Raw genomic sequence first — 18329 nt, 5'->3', positions numbered from 1 at the left:
GATAGTTGACTGGTACGAAGAGTTTGATGTTTTAAGTTGCTGTTCTGACTGCAGGAATTGGTAAAGAAGTACTCTGAGTTCATTAATTTCCCCATTTATCTTGGACCAGTAAAGCAATAACTTAATATATTCAAAATGCTATAAAAACTCCTGGCCGCCACCCTCACCTCTTAGTGTGACCGTACATCTTTAAGTTTTTTGATATAAATGTTTATTTATTAATTTAATTGACATCTATAGTTCTATCATCTGTGTTCTTTTTAATGTGTTGTGATGTAAGAGTAAGAGAACTTTCATTCATGTATACCTATGCTCACATGTTATGGCTTTTAGAGGTGTAGTAGAAATTTTAATTAACTATTGGTTATATGTAACATGTCTAGGTTGGTTCTTCCCCTTCATACAAAGTTGAGAAGAAACTGGGCAAAGGAGGATTTTGACAAATGTATATTGTTCTTGTTTGTGTAGGTAATCTGAAATAGTTTTCATGGGCCCAGCAAGGAAGTCCAAGAGTGTGTACAAGCGGTATCCTAATATTAGTGAGGTCTCTCCTGTTAAACATGGAGAGGCTGCTGAAAGAAGGGTCTCACGGGCTAGCGTTGCATTTATTACTAATTCAGCTTACCGAAATAGATGTTTTTTGTCCATCTGATTCTGTCATTTTAGTAGTATCACCCTTATTTTCATATCTTTATGTGATAGAATGAACATTATCTTCATGTAGAGGCAATTCTTTTCTTTTTGAAACTGTGATCAAAGAGCTTATTATGTTTAATAAAATGGTGTCCGTCCAACTAAAATAGCAAAACTCTAGATTCTGCTCGAGTTACCTAGTGTTAAACTGGTACATATGTTTTGGCTACTTGATTTCCTTTCTTGTAATTCCTTTGTTATGGAATCCGCTGGCACTGATCATCAGAGACCAAGAGAGATGAGTATGCTCAGGAACTTAATGCTAAAATTGTAGACTACTGATTGCAAAAAGCGTTTGTAACTGGTAAGTACTAATACTGGTCCTAAATTATGATGCTTGTTATGACTATTGATTTCCTGAAACCCTGCTAATCTGTGGTTGCCAAAGACTGTCTATGTATCACATAATTTTTGCAGTTCTGTTGAAACCTAAAATGATGTCTCATGAATTATAGTTGCAAATGCAAATAATTGTTTGCTACTTATTTACTTTACTATTTACCTCACAGGTGTGCCAAGCCTTAAACGCGGAGAGCTCGAGGCAGCTTGTGAAGATTTTAGCAATGCTATTGATACATCATCAAGGGGAACAGTCTATAAAGGAACTTTGTCTACTGGCACTGAAATAGCCGTGACGTCTCTTGTAGTAGAATCTGCTAAAGAGTGGCCATAAAATCTGGAAGCCCAGTTAAGGAAGAAGGTGCATATACTGATTTTGGTGAAATATTTTGATTTGTTACAAAATTAATTCTTACATTGAATTGGTTTCTTAGGTGGGAGCTGTATTGAGAAATCGATCCTTTGAAATGGCTGAGGCGCTTTACACAATGAATAGAGTGAGTATGATTATTTATTTTAGTGTGATTCTATATGTTTGAAGTATTTGTAGTTGGTTAGAAACAATACACCTTTTGTATTTAAGCTAAATTCTTGTACAAATCTTTACCGATGTTTGAATCCAGTAATAAATAATGCTCTCAGTGACGTGGAACAAATGTTTGAGTTTGTCCATTTTTTATAAGTTTCATGACTTTGGATACAATAAATTAAGTATAATTTACTACCTAGCCCCAAGTTTCAAAAGTTTTAGAAATCTCTATTAATGAGTTCAGTTTTGAGTTTTGGGGTGGTGTTGCTGTTCGACTTTTTATTTTTATGAGCTGTCTCCCTGGTGATTTTGATGTGCAAGTTTACTCTCAGGAGAATCATTGCTTGCTGTGTCTGAGGTTGCCTTTTTGCTGCGGGGTGTGGTTTGCTCGAGTGCAGGTATGGAGCTGTGTGGAGTTGGGAGTTTCGAAGCTGCTATTTGTTGCTGCTTGTATTGTTTGGTTTTTTTGGATTTAATTCTCCAAGAAGATCGTCTCTAGGTGGGTGTAGTAGGGGTTAGGTTTGCTTGGTTTGTTTTTGTTCTCTCTTTTAATCATACATAAAAGATCAGATTTAGTAGTGTCTTAATGATGTGACAAAGTATACTAGTAGTAGTCTGATGACAAAAATCAGATTCATGTACATGTATTGTAAAACTTATTGCAGAAGGGATTCTTGTATCCATCTGTCGTAGAAGATTACTTTACTAAATTTATGTATATGCATTGTAAAACTTATTGCAGGAGGGTTGTTTCCAGTTTTTAGAACCGATATTAAAAACCATAAATATACATGAGTTTACACATATAAAAGCAATGTATTAAAATCACATAGACATCAGTCAAAATAAAATATTCGATATTAATAAAGGTATATTACCACATGTAAACAGGGAAATAACATCGATTTAAAAATAAACACCCGATGTCTATTTATCATACTAACATCGGTTTTTTAGAAAACAACCGATGTCTATTATCAACATTGACATCGGGTACTTAGAAAATGATCGATGTCTATTATCAACATTGACATCGGGTACTTAGAAAATGATCGATGTCTAATAAGATATAGACATCGGTTTTTTATTTTTAACCGATGTGTAATAAGATATAGACATCGGTTTTTTTATTTGTAATCGATGTTATTTTATAAATATTGATTGTGTGTTATAGTTTTAAACATGCCTAATCGTCCTAATATTACATTTCTGAACTTGACATTTAATAATTATATAATATCAATGTGAATTAGACATCAGAAATTTTCCAGAAATGATGTGTAATATTACATAGACATCGGTTTTTAACCGATGTCTATGAGAAAATACATTTAACATCAGTCGCGAAGACATCATACATTTTTAAAACCGATGTCTAAGGTCTTTTTTTTAGTAGTGCGTTGAAAATTAATCTAACTTGTTTTGTTTTAGTTATTTTATTTATTTATATTTTGAACGTGTATGTAGTATATGTATATGAACGTTGTATCGGTTTCCGTAGTAGTAGCGGAAGACCAGGACGTGTAGGTTATTTGAGTATTATCAGGATAGTGCAATAGTGGATTAGTGGTTGTTTATTGTTGCTAAGTAATATGCACCACATTGTATCTAGTAGCTATAAATATTGTAAGTACTTTTTATTTTCAAAAGTAAGAATAAAAGAAGTAGTTTCCAGCATTTAAGTTTCAATAAATAGTAGTACAGAAAGACAAACACATGTACAACATTAAAAGGTAGTTGAAGCTTATTTTAATACTTTCTCTCCTTATTACATTTTCTCAAATAATTAGTTCTTCCATCCATATTAACTTAAAAAGTATAATTTCTCTCCTTATTTCACTTTTTTTGATATTCACTATTTGTTTCTAACTCGTAAATAATTTAGGACTGTGATTTAACATATTCAGTCGTAAGCAAAATTCAGAATCGATTCGTTTAAATGAATTCGATTGACTTCATTCATAAATGAACTGATCTTGAAGATGAAAAATTTGTTAATAAACGGGCTCGAGCCGAGCATTTACTCAACCCGTTTAGTTCATAATCAATTTGAGATCGGCTAGAGCTCGACAAATTTGACTATGTCGAGATAAAGTTTGTTGTGGAACAAGAACTAGGGTTTATTAGTATTTAAAGCTAGAGCTGGTAAGTTTCGAGTTTTAATGGTCGAGAAGTTGTCGCGGTGGAGACTAACTGTTCTCGCAAGATACCTACGTATTTCAGTCTAGGGTTAAACTCGTGTTCAGAGACTTGGTGGACAAGTCTACAACTTAGATGATGGTAATTAGGACTCTTGTCAGGTAAGTGATTCTAAACCCTTCCTTATAGGAATTACTGTCCATGTTGAGCGTCATATCTCTGGTCTTTCAGCTATATGGGGCCTAGTCCGTGTACAGTTTGTGTTCGTGTTCGTGGATCTTCACGACCTTTGCTCGTGGGTCTTCACGACCTCGGCTCGAAGGTTTTGACGACTTGGGCCATCTTTAGTCTGTAACAAGTCATGATCAACCTGGTTTATATCGGTTTTTTGGACACAATTTTCACGTGTAATTAATACGACATTTAATGTGTTTTTATGATGTATGTTCTATCCCTTTCAAAGTTTATATTTATATTTAAATCATAATTTTATTGATATTTATATAAACTATATATGGTATATATATTGTTATAATTGTATAATTTTCTCTAATTGATTGCAATTTTTATTTAGAGAATGAATATCAGTTATTCAATTTTATTTAATTTGTCAAAACTTAGTTGAATCATGTCATTTTTCTGAAAATACAAATATCAAATTTCAATGTACGATAACATCAAGTGACTCTACTACTTGAGTGAATATGTGATAAAATACCTAATAATAGTAATTAATAATTTAAATATTTAGAAATTATATATATATTTTTAAATTAAATAATTAATTTTTTCATAAGAAAACTATCAAACATAACGAGCATTATTTATACGTCTCAAAATTTTCACATTTTCATCAGCACTGTTACATTAAACTTGTAATTTACAAAAATCAAATTTAAATAAAATATCAAAACTTAATAAAATTTCAACATCAATAAATTTAATAAGTAATTTATGATTTCTAAATTTATGAATATCTCTCTAATTAAATAAAATTTGAAATATTTTTAAAACTAAAATTTAAAAATAAAATGATACATAAAAGAAACAAGTGCACAACCCGAGTATACCATTATTAGATAGAAATTAGGAATTTATTTCAATGTAACATTATAAATTATATTTTAAAATTGGTCGAATAAAATATATAAAATTAAATTGTTAGTAAATAAATATAAATTATATTTGAAGGGTGGTCGAATAAAAAATATATATTAATTGTTAGTGGACAATGGAGTTAGGCTCTATACTAATTGTCCAGTGCGCAAATTTGTGTTGGTTCTTTTATAATGAGACAATTTTTAACATCAATGAAACATATTTTAACATCACTTTTCTTTTGATTATTAAATTCTGATCCGATCGACTCAACTCATTTAAAAAACACTCAAACTTGATTCGAGTAGAACTCAAGCTCAATTTTGTTTATTATTCATCACCAAACATGATAAATATCAGAATGTCTCGGTGCTGAGAGTAAATGTTTAACAATTTCCGATTAGTATGTTTTAAAAGATTGTTGGTGATCTCTAACAAGGGGTAGAACATAAATTGACAATGTTTTAGATGATTGGATGGTAAAAACATAAATTGTAAATACCATTGAACCTTTTCTAAGGTCGACAGGGAAAATATTGTTTTTAATTAGAATTATATATTTTGTCACACAACTTATTACGAGAATTGCAGTTAGACACTGCACCTACATATTCCAAATATTTTGCTGACTGACATTTAAGTAGGCATATATACAAAATCCAGGTAGGGTATAGGTATACCCTACAAGGTCACAACAATGGGGCTACTAGCTAGCTACTTGCATGAAAAAATAGAAATATAGAACAGGTCCCTTAATTGTGAAACTAAGGCCTTAATCATCAACGTACAGTGGTGGAATAATAGGAGTTGAAAGTGACAATGCTTGATCCTTGATAGATGATATGCACTCTACCTAAGTTACTAGGTTTATGTAACTTCAAAAGAGTAAAAGCCTGAGAAATTCATGAGAGAGAGAGGTTTGTTTTTCTTTGATATAAAGCTAGATTTCACTGCCGTTGTAGGGGTGATTTCATGTATATATATATCATTGTCATATACATAGACGTGATTGATTGTAACTGCAGAACAACTTTGTAACAATCATGGTGGTGGTGACTTGTGTTGCTGTTACCTCTAGGTACTTTTTATTTTATGAGCCCAGCAACAGATTTTTGGTGAAAGGCATTTGTTGCTTAATATGCCAATTTTTATATCTCATTTTGAAGAATATATATATACTACTTATTTTTGACATGCCACCACATATATATGCCTAGCAAGATTAATGAAGTAAGGATATTGGTGTTGGAATTTAATCTTAAACTTATTATTTAGTACTTGTTTATTTGTTTGGTGTTGAATAAATTAGCTATAGAATTTTATTCTGTAATTAGTTAGCTGGTGGAGTGCATATTTGAATTAGTAATTGCATGTTTGTTCCAGACGTGGAAGTAGGGAGTAGTTTTTGAAGATGCACATAGAGTCATAATAGGAGTAGTTTGTTAGTTTGTGGCCTGGTTTTTAGCCACTTTGTTATCTGCTCTTTATATATATTGGATTGTAATGAATCAATAAAAGGTAGAGAACTTCCGTGTAAACTTTTGTTTTCTCAGTCTTTACACGACTGTCACATATACACATTTTAGTTTCTATACATGGTATCAGAGTTTTCGATTCAAGAGGACATGAGAATGTGCTGTGACAAAGAATGACAAACTATAGTTAAGTTAGTAAGCAATACAGCATCCATGAAGGAAGTGGCGTATGGTGCAGCACGGAAATGGCGAGACGAGGGAAAAAAATGAGTTTTGTTGTTGTGCAGCGGAGGAGTGATGCTTCATTGTTGGGCAACGAATATTTAAAAGTCCATTCCACAAGAAATATTGGTTGAGTGCCAAGTTGTGTCAAAAGTAGTACGGGGTGTAGTATATGTGTGTATATGATGTGTATACTCATATGCTGGATAGGTGGTTAATGGAGGATAAAGGGCTGCAATGGATGGTCAATATTACAGGAAGTCTTCTGTGATTTGTGGTGTGAACGTGCTCAGTTGAAAGCCATACGGGCTGATGAACGAGATGTCAGATGAACAGTGATGACAAGTTTAAGATTAAGGGGGTGATTGTTGGAATTTAATCTTAAACTTATTATTTAGTATTTATTTATTTATTTGGTGTTGAATAAATTAGCTATAGCATTTTATTCTGTAATTAGTTAGCTACTGCATATTTGAATTAGTAATTGGATGTTTGTTCCAGACGTGGAAGTAGGGAGTAGTTTTAGGAGATGCATGTAGAGTCATAATAGGAGTAGTCTGTTAGTTTGTGACCTGGTTTTTAGCCACTTTGTTATCTGCTCTTTATATATATTGTAGTGCGATGAATCAATAAAAGGTAGAGAACTTCCGTGTAAACTTTTGTTTTCTCACTATTTACACAACGGTCACATATACACATTTTAGTTTCTACAATTGGTGGACAACAAATATCACTTACAGTTGTTTTTCCTTGTCTTAACTTTGTACAACAAATTATTTTTTAAAACTAGGAGAGCTATAGTGAGAGCCATAGTTAAAAACAAGTACTAAGAGATCTACACATAATTATGTGGATTATATAATTAACTCAGTTACCAAAATTAACCTTTAGATTGATTACTCGTTTATAAAGTATTATATAATTATAATTATATATTATATAAAGTATCTCAAGTGTCCTTATAATATCAATAATTTTTTTATAATTTGATCATATTTAGTTCTATTTATAATTTTTTTATCAAATATTAAATGATTCAAATACTATTTTTTAACATTTACATATCAAAAAATTTTGGTAAAAATATTTTTTTTTTCTAAATTTGAACCATTAACTAGTAATATAATCAACTAAATCACATGATGGCCCCAGGAAAATTGTGGGCAGGATCAGCCACTGCTCACCAGACTATGCATCTAAGGCATCTCCAAGTAACAAAGCTTTTATTATCTCTACCATCTATGTGATATGTAGGTTGTATTTTTGAAAGATTTGTAAAAAATTTAACTTAATTTAACTTGCTCCAATTTAATCCTTATCAAAAAATATATAATATTATATTTATTTGGTTATATTGGTTCAATCATCAAATTTCTTAGGTATAATTTTATCTATCATTTTATACATAACATCATTAGAATGTACAAAACTCTCATCTATATTATATATTTCTACTTGGTATCCATGTGACGTCTAGGTGGTGTTTTTAAAAGATTTGTAAAAATTAAAGAACTCCAATCATAATCATATGTTAAACTTTGACTATATTCGTTGAATCATCAAATTCCTTAGTTATAATTTTACCTATTATTTTATATATAATATCATTGAAATGTGCATTATTCCCCTTAAATAAAAATTACATAATTATTATTTTATAATATTTTAGCTAACAATTTTTATTAGCGCCCTAGAATATGCTTAATGGGGATAGAGCAAAATTTAAATTCAACAATCAGCTAGTTATCATAACACTCCTCCATTTTGTCCTATTCGTACATTTTTATACAAAGTTTTATAATTAAAAAGTAACAATACTGTAGTTATAACCGTTATTTCTTTCATTATACTCATTTTATATATTTAAATATTGATCAGTCTCTCCACCTTACTCATTTTATTTATAAAATTATATTTTTTCTTAAGTTCAAACCAAACATATACTATTCAAATTCAACCATTGTTTATTAAAAAACTAAAGATATGATGGTGTAGATATATATACCTGGCTCAAATGAGTACAAATTTAATGCCACGGTGTACAGACGTTGTTACTATCTTAACGCCACCTAAAATCAATCACCCAAAGCCACAGCTACAGATTTTGGTACCACAGCACTACCAGTTACCACGTACTTCCTAATTGCGTGAAGTTTGTTACTTTCATTTACCTTTTTCTGATATTCAAGTGAAGCATAATAATGCTTCTTTCACCATCCATATTTTTAGGGTTTCACTGTCACCTTTACGTAACGTTTTCACAAAAAAGTAGAAGGTAAGCTATAAATTGAAAAATTCGTTTAATTTCCTAATTGTTTATATATACCAATCAAATTACATGAACTATAAAATCATTCTGCCTACTTAGTTTCATTCATATTTTAACCAATAAGCTTCTATTTGTTAGGCAAGGATAAATTTGACAAAAACTAAATGAGATTTAATCTACTATATGTTGTAGCTACATTTTAAATATATTTATTCCTTCAATTCATTTTTACTGTTCATTTTCCCCGACCAAACACGAACGTAACTGCTCAACTGAGTAACGAGAGGCTCAGCTCTTAAATATATACGGCTCCTGAAAAATTATGTAAATTGTTTGGATATTTATTATAAATATATGTTGCGAGTTGCGATTTTGCGATTTTCAAAAATTTATTATCGTATCCAAACCGCGAATGAGCGGTTTTTAAAATTCAAATCCACAACCAACCCGTATTTCGCGATTATCCACAAATGCGGTTCGATTGCGAGCGGTTGAGCGGTTGGATGCGGTTTGTGTGCACACCCCTAGTAATAACAATACTCTATAAAAATATATATGGAAGTACATTATACTCGAGAGAGAGTGAAGAAAGTACACATATAACAGCAAAATAATGTGCTATACAATTAACATACCCATACTGTTTAATAGCTAGCTACATCTTTTCCTTAATAGGGCAAAAATAATAAAAAGACAGCAAAGAGAGAAAATTTTGGGACTGGTGTAATTATAATTCTTTGATTGTACTACTAGGACGTATATTATGAAAGTAACTAATTAACAACCCCCAAAGTCTCTGACTGAAAAAGGATTTTTCTCCGGCATGTTCCCGACATGACGTAGCCCTAGAGTGAGGGACACGTCACCGGTGGTATTGGCACCAAAGCTTATAAGCGTGGACCCAATATTATTACTATTATCATCAGCATTGCCTCCAGCGGTGATGTATTCGGGTTCTCCGCGACGACAAGTGACAGTGGAGAGGGGAGTGGTGGAGGAGGAGTAGAGATGGCCTGGTGGTTGGTTATCCGAGAAGTTGGTATTGATTGCAAGGATTGAAGGGTCGTTTTCGGGTGCATTCATTTCGGATCTCATGACCACAGTTGCAGATGGAGGTGCGGATGTGAATGTAGTTGTGGTTGCAGTACTGGCAATTGTAGGGGATTGCATTGGTGTTTGTGCATTTGTTTCCATATCATCATCTTCGCCCTCTTCTTTGCTTTCTTGCTGGTACATATCTTCTACCATGGGTTTCCACAATCGAACTCTTGCATTTATGAACCAGTTCGATACCTGATCATCCATATATCACAGTCATGTACAGTCAGTAGCTATGGTTTCATTTTATACGATGATAAATTTAAATATGCATAATTATTAGAGGTACACCAATATATTATCATGAAAGATATTTGTGTATACACATGCAGTTGTACAGGCACAGATGAGCATAGCGCATGGGGGTACATTTGATGGTATTTTTAATTTTTACCCTCCACTTTTTGTTTTTTACTTTTTACCCAAATCAACACAGACAGCAAGAAGGCTTTGTTTATTTGTTGTCGGCAGTCCTGTGGTCCATTAATTTGCATTTTGCACGAATGAAGTTTCTTACGTACGTTTTAAGAAAAGGTTTAAGATGAAATTACTTACTAATTATACAACAACCCCGGCCAACCCTAACTAACCCTTGTCACAGAACAAGGGAACTACTCTAGCTTTGGAAGCTTGGTTTAGTTAATAATTATCAACCCTCATCAAACAAGTGATTTACAAACACTTACATAAAGTTTATCTGTGATCCAGTGCAGTAGAAACGTGGCAATTCAGTTCACACAATAGACAATTTTAACAAAATGACTCTCTCTCTCTCTCTCTCTCTCAAACTGTTACACAAATCTCTCTCTGGTCCTGGTACACATTTTATTCAGTGTCTTTTAAGACTTTAATGATTCTCATTGTGTCATTGTGTGGTTGAAGACTGTAGCAGAAAGAGAGAGGAAAATAAGAATCAAAACCATCAAACTTGCTACGTCTCATCTCATATAGCCCCCCCCCCCAACCCCAAGTGTACTTGCATTTGCCTTGCTATTTCTATCGTTTCTTTCACTGTTTCGGTGGTATGTATCTCGAGTTAAAAAGAATACAACAGTCATAAATATGGAAGTAGGTAAAAATTAAAGTTTTTGACTACCATCTGACCTTAACAAGAACACACACAACTTTAATCCCGATTCATGCAAGTACTTTCCAAATATATTATTTTGTCATCCATTGTATCTCTTTCACAAAAATGTGTCATATAAGTCTTTTTAGCATATAAAATATATATGTATATTTTGAGCACGGAACTAGGAGAGGGGTTAAAGTGGAATCGACCTCAAGATGTTAGTTTGGAAAATATATAATTCCTCCGATTAACCTTAAAGAAATTAACGAACTGTTAAGATTTAAAATGATTTAACATTGGGGTACTTTGAAATCCTAGTTAAGTCACACCGTATTTTACATACCGCCTTATAGATTAATATAACTACATTTTGAAATTATTGATTAAAGTCACAATTTTCACCCTCAAACAAATGCTAGTAATGTTTGATATGTATATAAGTTGATTAATATGTATGCACATGCAAAGCAAATAAGTACCTGGTTTCTTGAAAGGCCAGTCTGCCGAGCCAAGAGATGTTTATCAGCATCGCTTGGATACCTGAGAAAGTGACCAGAAATGGACGTGAGATAAGTTGTATATATATTCTGTAGGTATAAAGATAGTGGCAGATCCCATTCAAGCTCCTCACTCTGAAAAGGCGTGCAGATCTAAAAGACAAAGATCAGCTGCTGGCTGCTGATGCCTGTGACACTTTAACAACTAAAAGACATACCTCTAAATCCCTTTCCTTAATTATTTATTACTGACCTCATCATACAATTGTGTGATGCAGAGAATGAGTGAGGTAAAAGGAGTAGTTATTTGTTGGAATAATCTTAAATTTAGTTATTAATTATTTGTTTATTTAATTATTAGATATTTAGCAATAGATTAATTATTAGAGAAAAATATTAATTTAGAATTGTTTAGTAGTGGGGTAGTGGAGTAGTGGAGTTATGGAGTAAATTATGGACATGTAATTTACCCATTAATTAGTAGTGGTTAGTTTTAGTAATAGTTAGTTTTAATATGTTTGTAAAGCCTATATAATGGCTAGTTTACCTTGAGTTTTTGAAGAAGAATAAAAGTAAGTAAAAATAGCAGTACAAGTTCTCTGCAAAATGTAGGTGTCTTTTTCTTCTCTAAGTTTTTCCAACATTGGCATCAGAGCCATATGATCCGGGGCTTATAAAACTCTTATAAAAATACACATATACATATATATATTATCCTTAATATTTTCCATGGCATCAAACAATTTCTCCGTCTCTATTCCATTATTCAAAGGAGATCATTATAATTCATGGGCTATCAAAATGAAATCATATTTGAAAGCTATGAGTTTGTGGGAAGCAATCGAGAGTGATGTTGAGCCAACCCTTCTTCCACAAAATCCAACAGTAGCCCAAATCAAAAAACGTGATGAAGAAGTGGCTAGAGAAGCAAAGGCACTTTCATGTCTACATTCGGCTGTGTCGGAAGAGATCTTTACAACTATTATGAGTTGTGATACTCCTAAAGAAGCATGGACAAAAATTAAGGAAGAATTTGAAGGCAATCAACAAACCAAACTGATGCAAATTCTGAACCTCAAGAGAGAGTTTGAGATGATGAGAATGAAAAATAATGAAGGCGTCAAGGAATATGGGAGTAGGTTGATGTCCATTGTTAACCAAATCAAACTACTTGGTGGAGATTTCTCAAGTCAAAGAGTAGTGGACAAACTTTTAGTGACTCTTCCTGAGAGGTATGAAACTAAAATTTCCTCACTTGAAGATACTAAAGATCTTTCGAAATTAACTGTTTCAGAATTGATCAATTCACTTCACGCCGTGGACCAAAGGAGATCAATGAGGGAGGAAGAAATTGGAGGAAAAAATGAGGGACTGCTATTAGCTAAAGCTTCATCCTCAAAAGGCACAGGTAACAAAGTTCAATGCAACCATTGTCATAAGATGGGACATGAAGAAAAAGACTGCTGGTACAAAGGAAAGCCACAATGCTACAAATGCAAAAAATATGGGCATCTGGCAAAGAATTGTAGATTTCAGAATGATGAAGAAAGGATGGCACAATTGATCGAGGGAGAACCACTCCTTTAGAGTTGTGGAGAGAAAGTGCTCCAAAGTGTTTTTGGAGAGAAAGTGCTCCAAAGTGTTTTTGATGAGATAGTGCATCAAAATTGATGGTGGTGAGAAGTGCATCACAGGCGAAGAGAAAGTGCTTCGTAAATTTAAGATTATGGGGTGAATGTTGGAATAATCTTAAATTTAGTTATTAATTATTTGTTTATTTAATTATTAGATATTTAGCAATAGATTAATTATTAGAGAAAAATATTAATTTAGAATTGTTTAGTAGTGGGGTAGTGGAGTAGTGGAGTTATGGAGTAAATTATGGACATGTAATTTACCCATTAATTAGTAGTGGTTAGTTTTAGTAATAGTTAGTTTTAATATGTTTGTAAAGCCTATATAATGGCTAGTTTATCTTGAGTTTTTGAAGAAGAATAAAAGTAAGTAAAAATAGCAGTACAAGTTCTCTGCAAAATGTAGGTGTCTTTTTCTTCTCTAAGTTTTTCCAACATTATTGATAGTCTTTTACATGTAAGCAATACAGACTTTTATCGAACATACTCGTTTTCGTAAAATTCGAATTCTGGAAATCTTTTAATTTAAAAAAAAAAACAAGTATCCAATGTTTGGGATATTTTGGATAGGATTATTGCTTTATGGTAGCCAGATAGTGCATGTACAAGTGCCTAAGACAGATGGTCAAGATGAGGACCAAACACATACACACTATTGCAACAACATGATTACTCAAATTTGGTTACTCGATGAAACCCACTTTATCAGCTTTTCTACCAATGAGACAACGTCAAACAACACTTTGCATTGTCCTTGCTAGCTAGCTAGCTAATTTCATTCAAACAGGAGTACAGTAATTTAATTTATAAGAAATAGTTTAGATCATACAATGCAGTCAGTTGTCGACGTCAAAAAAGCTCGTGTTTAGTACTAGAGTACCATCAAGTTCACTTTATATGACTGATGTATCAGGCCAAAAAATTTAGTACTTCATTTCTTCAGCTCATTAAAGCATCACAGTAATTCCCTTAATCATAAAACTATCTTTTCAGCAATACTAAAAGGATGCAGGTTTTGTACCAGTATAGCTCGTCCTAGATTGCACTTATGCTACAAACTAGATTTGCAAAATCATGAAAGTTTTCCTACCCTCCGTAAAACATATATATATTGAGATTTCATCCATCTAAATTTATAGAGCATGTTCCACCTAAGTAAGATGGTGGATATTTGTGTTGCAGTATATCATACGGTATAAAAATTTTTGTGGTACACTACGCTAAAGCAACCAATTATTTCTGACCGACCCCAAATATAATATTATTATATGTATATGCGATTTTACAAGTATAATATTAAAAGAATTTAAGTTAGACTAATCGTGTTAAGTATGTTCTATTGATAAGTAGGATATGTTACTAGCAAACATATTAAAGCAACACATGCTATATACGGGAGAGAGTACAGAAGGAGATAAACAAGTTAAGAAAGGAAAGAAGAAAATGTACGTACGGGTGGAGAAAATGTTCAAAAAGCCAAGCTCTCAAAATGTTGACAGAACGTTCAGGCAAGCCTCTTTGGGGACGCCAAGCTTCTTGTTCCAACATACCACCCATTTGATGAAAAGCTCTTTGCTGTCTTAAGCTTTGTTCTAGCAGCTTCAATCTGGGAGTCTCCCCTTTGGTGACTCCTGAAGTACCCGCCGCGTCTTTCTCTCCAAGCAACTCGCAGCTATGCTTAACCTGAGCAGCTATGGCATCCTTCAAGCACCTGAAATGCCGCGACATTGCTTTCTGCGCTAATGCTGTGTATGGCACTGCGGCTCCATACCCCATCACTACATCGAATGAGTTCACCACCATTTGCATCTGTTGGCAATAATGACTGTATCTCCGATCCACCTGACATCATTACAACAATTGTCAATCATAATTAGATAGATAATCATATATTTATTTATAATAATTTTATAACCCACATTATTAAAAAGGTATATACCCGGTTTTTTTTTATATTTGTTTTTCGAAAGATAGAAGGCTGGACAATACAATTCACATATACAAGAGAACAAGAGTAAACGCGTGGATATCTCAAGGCTGAAACAGTGATCAGGATAGTTAAATGGAAACAACTAAGAAAAATTCTTGTTTTATGTTGCCCTCTCCAAGATTTATTTTCCCAATGCAGCCAAGGAGTAATAATTTGGACGTGGAGTATAATACAAATGATAACAAAGAAACAGTCGTGATGTCAACTAAGAACACTGTTCAATTATAGATAGAGATAGATAGCAATAGTGTTGCTGCATTTTTAATTCATACTAATACTACCACAAACATACATACATATTGCAAATGACAGGAGAACAGATTTTGGTGTATAATTACGGTACCCCTATAAAACCAGTAGACTAATTATTAGTCTTCCGCAAGTTTTCACCAAATCAACATCCAAATTAGTAGTATATTCTTTGCTAGATGAATAATGTATCCTAGAATATTAGTTAACAAATTAATTAAAATAATCACACACTCAATCAATGTGGAAAAATCTATTTCACCAGCCGGCAATTCTTTATAGTAGTAGTTACGTAGCTCTAGCTAGTCTTTTTTTTTTTAATCTCAGACTTGCTGGAGTGTTTATTTTTTCCCGGCCAAACTAATTTAAAGTAGTTGTGGTAATGAACTTTAAATTTTTATAAAGAAATAGGATTTAAATGTAAAATGTGTAAATTTTTAATAGGACTATTGCCGTTAAGAGAGAGAAAGAGAGAGTGTACATGCCTCGTCAAGCATTGATAAAAGTTTGACCTTTCTTCTCTGGTGCTCAATTCTATCGGAAGCCGAAATGGGAGGGAGATCCTTGGAGGAAGAGGAGGAAGCGCCACCACCGGAGCTTCCGGTAGGATTTGTCGATGAATTCGGAGGCTTCGAAAATTTATTCTTCTTGAATTGACCTCTTCCAACACTACAAAACTCTTCTAACAATTCTTGTGCAGCCTTGACATATTTGGATGTCCTTAAAACATTGACTACTCCTAGAGAAGAAGACCTAAATCCCACATGATGAATAGGTTGGTTTTGAGCGCCTAGTACTACTTCTGTACCTTGTAATTGCAATGCTTGATTATGAAATTGTGCATTAGCATTCGAACCTCCTCCTCCTCCTCCTCCTCCTTGATTGAAAAATAACATTCCTCCTGCATTCCTGAATTCTTCTGCTTTTGCGGCTTCCAAATGTTGTAACGATGATGATAATGACAACGAAAGGCCTTGACCGTGGCCTTCGATAATCTGATGATGATGTGGAGTGAGTTGACCGGTTGTAGAAGTGCTTCCAGCATCATGACTAGTACTTCCTGGACCCCAAGTGAATTGTTGTTGATGTGATGATGGCCCGAAACCTGTTGGACTATGAAAAGGTTGATGAAGAGAATTGGAAGTTGAATTAGGTGATGGATTCGGAAGCAACATGTGGAGTGTAGAAGGAGGAGACGGTGAAGGCGACCTCGCAGCTGACGGATTCATATTAAATAGTTGCATGGCTGCAGCTGCTGACTCCGATGCATTAATGCTTGTTCCAATATGATGTTGTTGATTAACTAAGTGGCTGTTCTTGTGTTCACTTCCCGTATACCAATTATCATGACTTCCTCCCGTACCTAACCGATGTGCCGAAGAAGGCCTCATAATGTGTTGGCCGTGATAATTTCCCGATATCTGTTGTTGCAATAATTCCGTTGCAGTGGCTGCGCCGGATGGAAAATTGAACATTTCCGATAATAATCCAGCTGTTTGATCATATCCATGAAGCCCTCCACCTGTTTCTTCTTCACCTTCTTCATCCATTGCAACTAGTGGAGGCGGTGGCTCAAACCCTTGCCCTCTCAGTACCTTATCTCTTTGCTCTTCTTGTTGCGATCTTTCGTACCCATTGGAGAAATTGAAGATACCGGAGGCAGCAGCAGCAGCTTGGTGATGATAATCTTGGGACATAGAAGAACAATAAAAAGAACTAGTACTTCTCAGCTGCTCCTTTAATATTTGAGTTGTACTGTTGTATTATATGATATCTCATCGACAATTCTTTAATCTTCTTCAACTCCTTTCAGACAACCTTAATCACTTGATTTAAGTGTAGATCGGCTAGCTGAATATACACAAAAAATGAAATTAAGCTCTCCTTTCAACATAACTGAGTAGTGTGTTGAATATATGTACATGTAAATAGGAAATTAGAGAATAGTAGCAACAGTAATAATAAAAAACAATAATAAAAATAGTAGCTAGGTACTAATATTGATATCGAAAAGTAAACATGATGATAATGAAAGAGCGATGAAAAAGAGAAAGAAGGCATGGATAGATGAGAGGGCAAGAGGGAGGGGAAGAGCTTTTTGTTATAATTTTAATTTTTGCTTTTCTTTTAGGTGGTTGAGGGTAGGCTAGTAGCTAGCTTTAGGAATTAAATTGGGGGAGGTTTTGAAAAGTTTGAGCTTTTACAGGCTTTAAACAAGTATGCACATAACCTGTTTTAATTAGCTAGAGAGAGTTGCTGCAGTTTGCAGGTGGTAAAGGACCCAAACCATCTCCCTCCTCTTGTTTGTTTTCCACAAGAGAGTAAGAGAGTAGTATATATTGTGATTATTACTTGAGAAATATCTTCTTGTCTCTTGTTGTTGTGTTTCTTTTGTATCCTCTCTCCCTCTCCCTCTCCCTATTATGTCCTCTTTGCTTTTTCTCTCTGCTGATGCTTCTGCCTGCTCTTGCTGCTCCTGCTGCCTCTCTGACCAGTCCCTTGAGTGTCGTCTGCAATTGCCTTCCCAAACAGAAACTATATACAAACACCCACTCTATATTTACTTTGTTATGTATCTATCTATATACTCTTCTTGTTCTCTTCCTTTGCATAACACAAACACAACGGAAATGAGAGAGAGAGAGGAGGTGGGGAGAGAGAAGAAAGAAAATAGGAGGAGGAGAAGAAGTCACTGTTATGCTACACATATGTTTAACAATATTCTAAAATTTCTTTAGTTTGACAATACAAACTCATAAAAAGGACTTGTATTATTGATAAATCTCATTATGCTACAGCTACAACCAAAATGACAACAATAGCCTCGCTTGATAAGACAATATAACAACTTTGTACAGTCCTCTTAATTCCTTAAAAAATTGATAGGTCTATCATTAGAAATGCATTACCACCCCCTATAATAATAATTACACTTCTTATCATTGTTCTAATCAATGCTTAATCATGCTTTAGCTCTCATTTTGATAACATTTTCTTTTGATGACTTATATTTACATGCATGGGC

General features: G+C 33.6%; 1 protein-coding gene and 1 long non-coding RNA gene across 3 annotated transcripts; one reads left to right on the top strand and one right to left on the bottom strand.

Annotated features, from left to right (window-relative positions):
- The first annotated feature begins 243 nt into the window (after positions 1–243).
- Positions 244–2245, top strand: LOC141718880 (uncharacterized). The gene is made up of 5 exons (XR_012574000.1): positions 244–335; positions 469–997; positions 1203–1393; positions 1467–1529; positions 1894–2245. It is a non-coding gene; the product is annotated as an uncharacterized LOC141718880 (long non-coding RNA).
- A 7119-nt stretch (positions 2246–9364) lies between these two features.
- On the bottom strand, positions 9365–18033 carry LOC141718879 (BEL1-like homeodomain protein 2). 2 transcript variants are annotated; one of them, XM_074521253.1, is made up of 5 exons: positions 17535–18033; positions 15790–17155; positions 14519–14907; positions 11414–11474; positions 9365–10057 (listed from the first exon to the last, which is right to left on the bottom strand). In XM_074521253.1, exons 2-5 carry the CDS (start codon positions 16999–17001, stop codon positions 9542–9544), a joined length of 2178 nt encoding a protein of 725 aa, XP_074377354.1. In that variant the 5' UTR covers positions 17002–17155; positions 17535–18033; the 3' UTR covers positions 9365–9541. The 2 variants fall into 2 exon arrangements, with proteins under 2 accessions (XP_074377354.1, XP_074377355.1); XM_074521254.1 differs by having other exon boundaries at positions 17657–18033.
- Between the last annotated feature and the right edge of the window lie 296 nt (positions 18034–18329).

The sequence above is a fragment of the Apium graveolens genome, chromosome 4 (assembly GCF_009905375.1).
Source record: "Apium graveolens cultivar Ventura chromosome 4, ASM990537v1, whole genome shotgun sequence".
Lineage (NCBI taxonomy): Eukaryota > Viridiplantae > Streptophyta > Magnoliopsida > Apiales > Apiaceae > Apium > Apium graveolens.
Note: the sequence above shows the minus strand (reverse complement) of the source record. Positions and strands in the feature narration are given on the sequence as shown.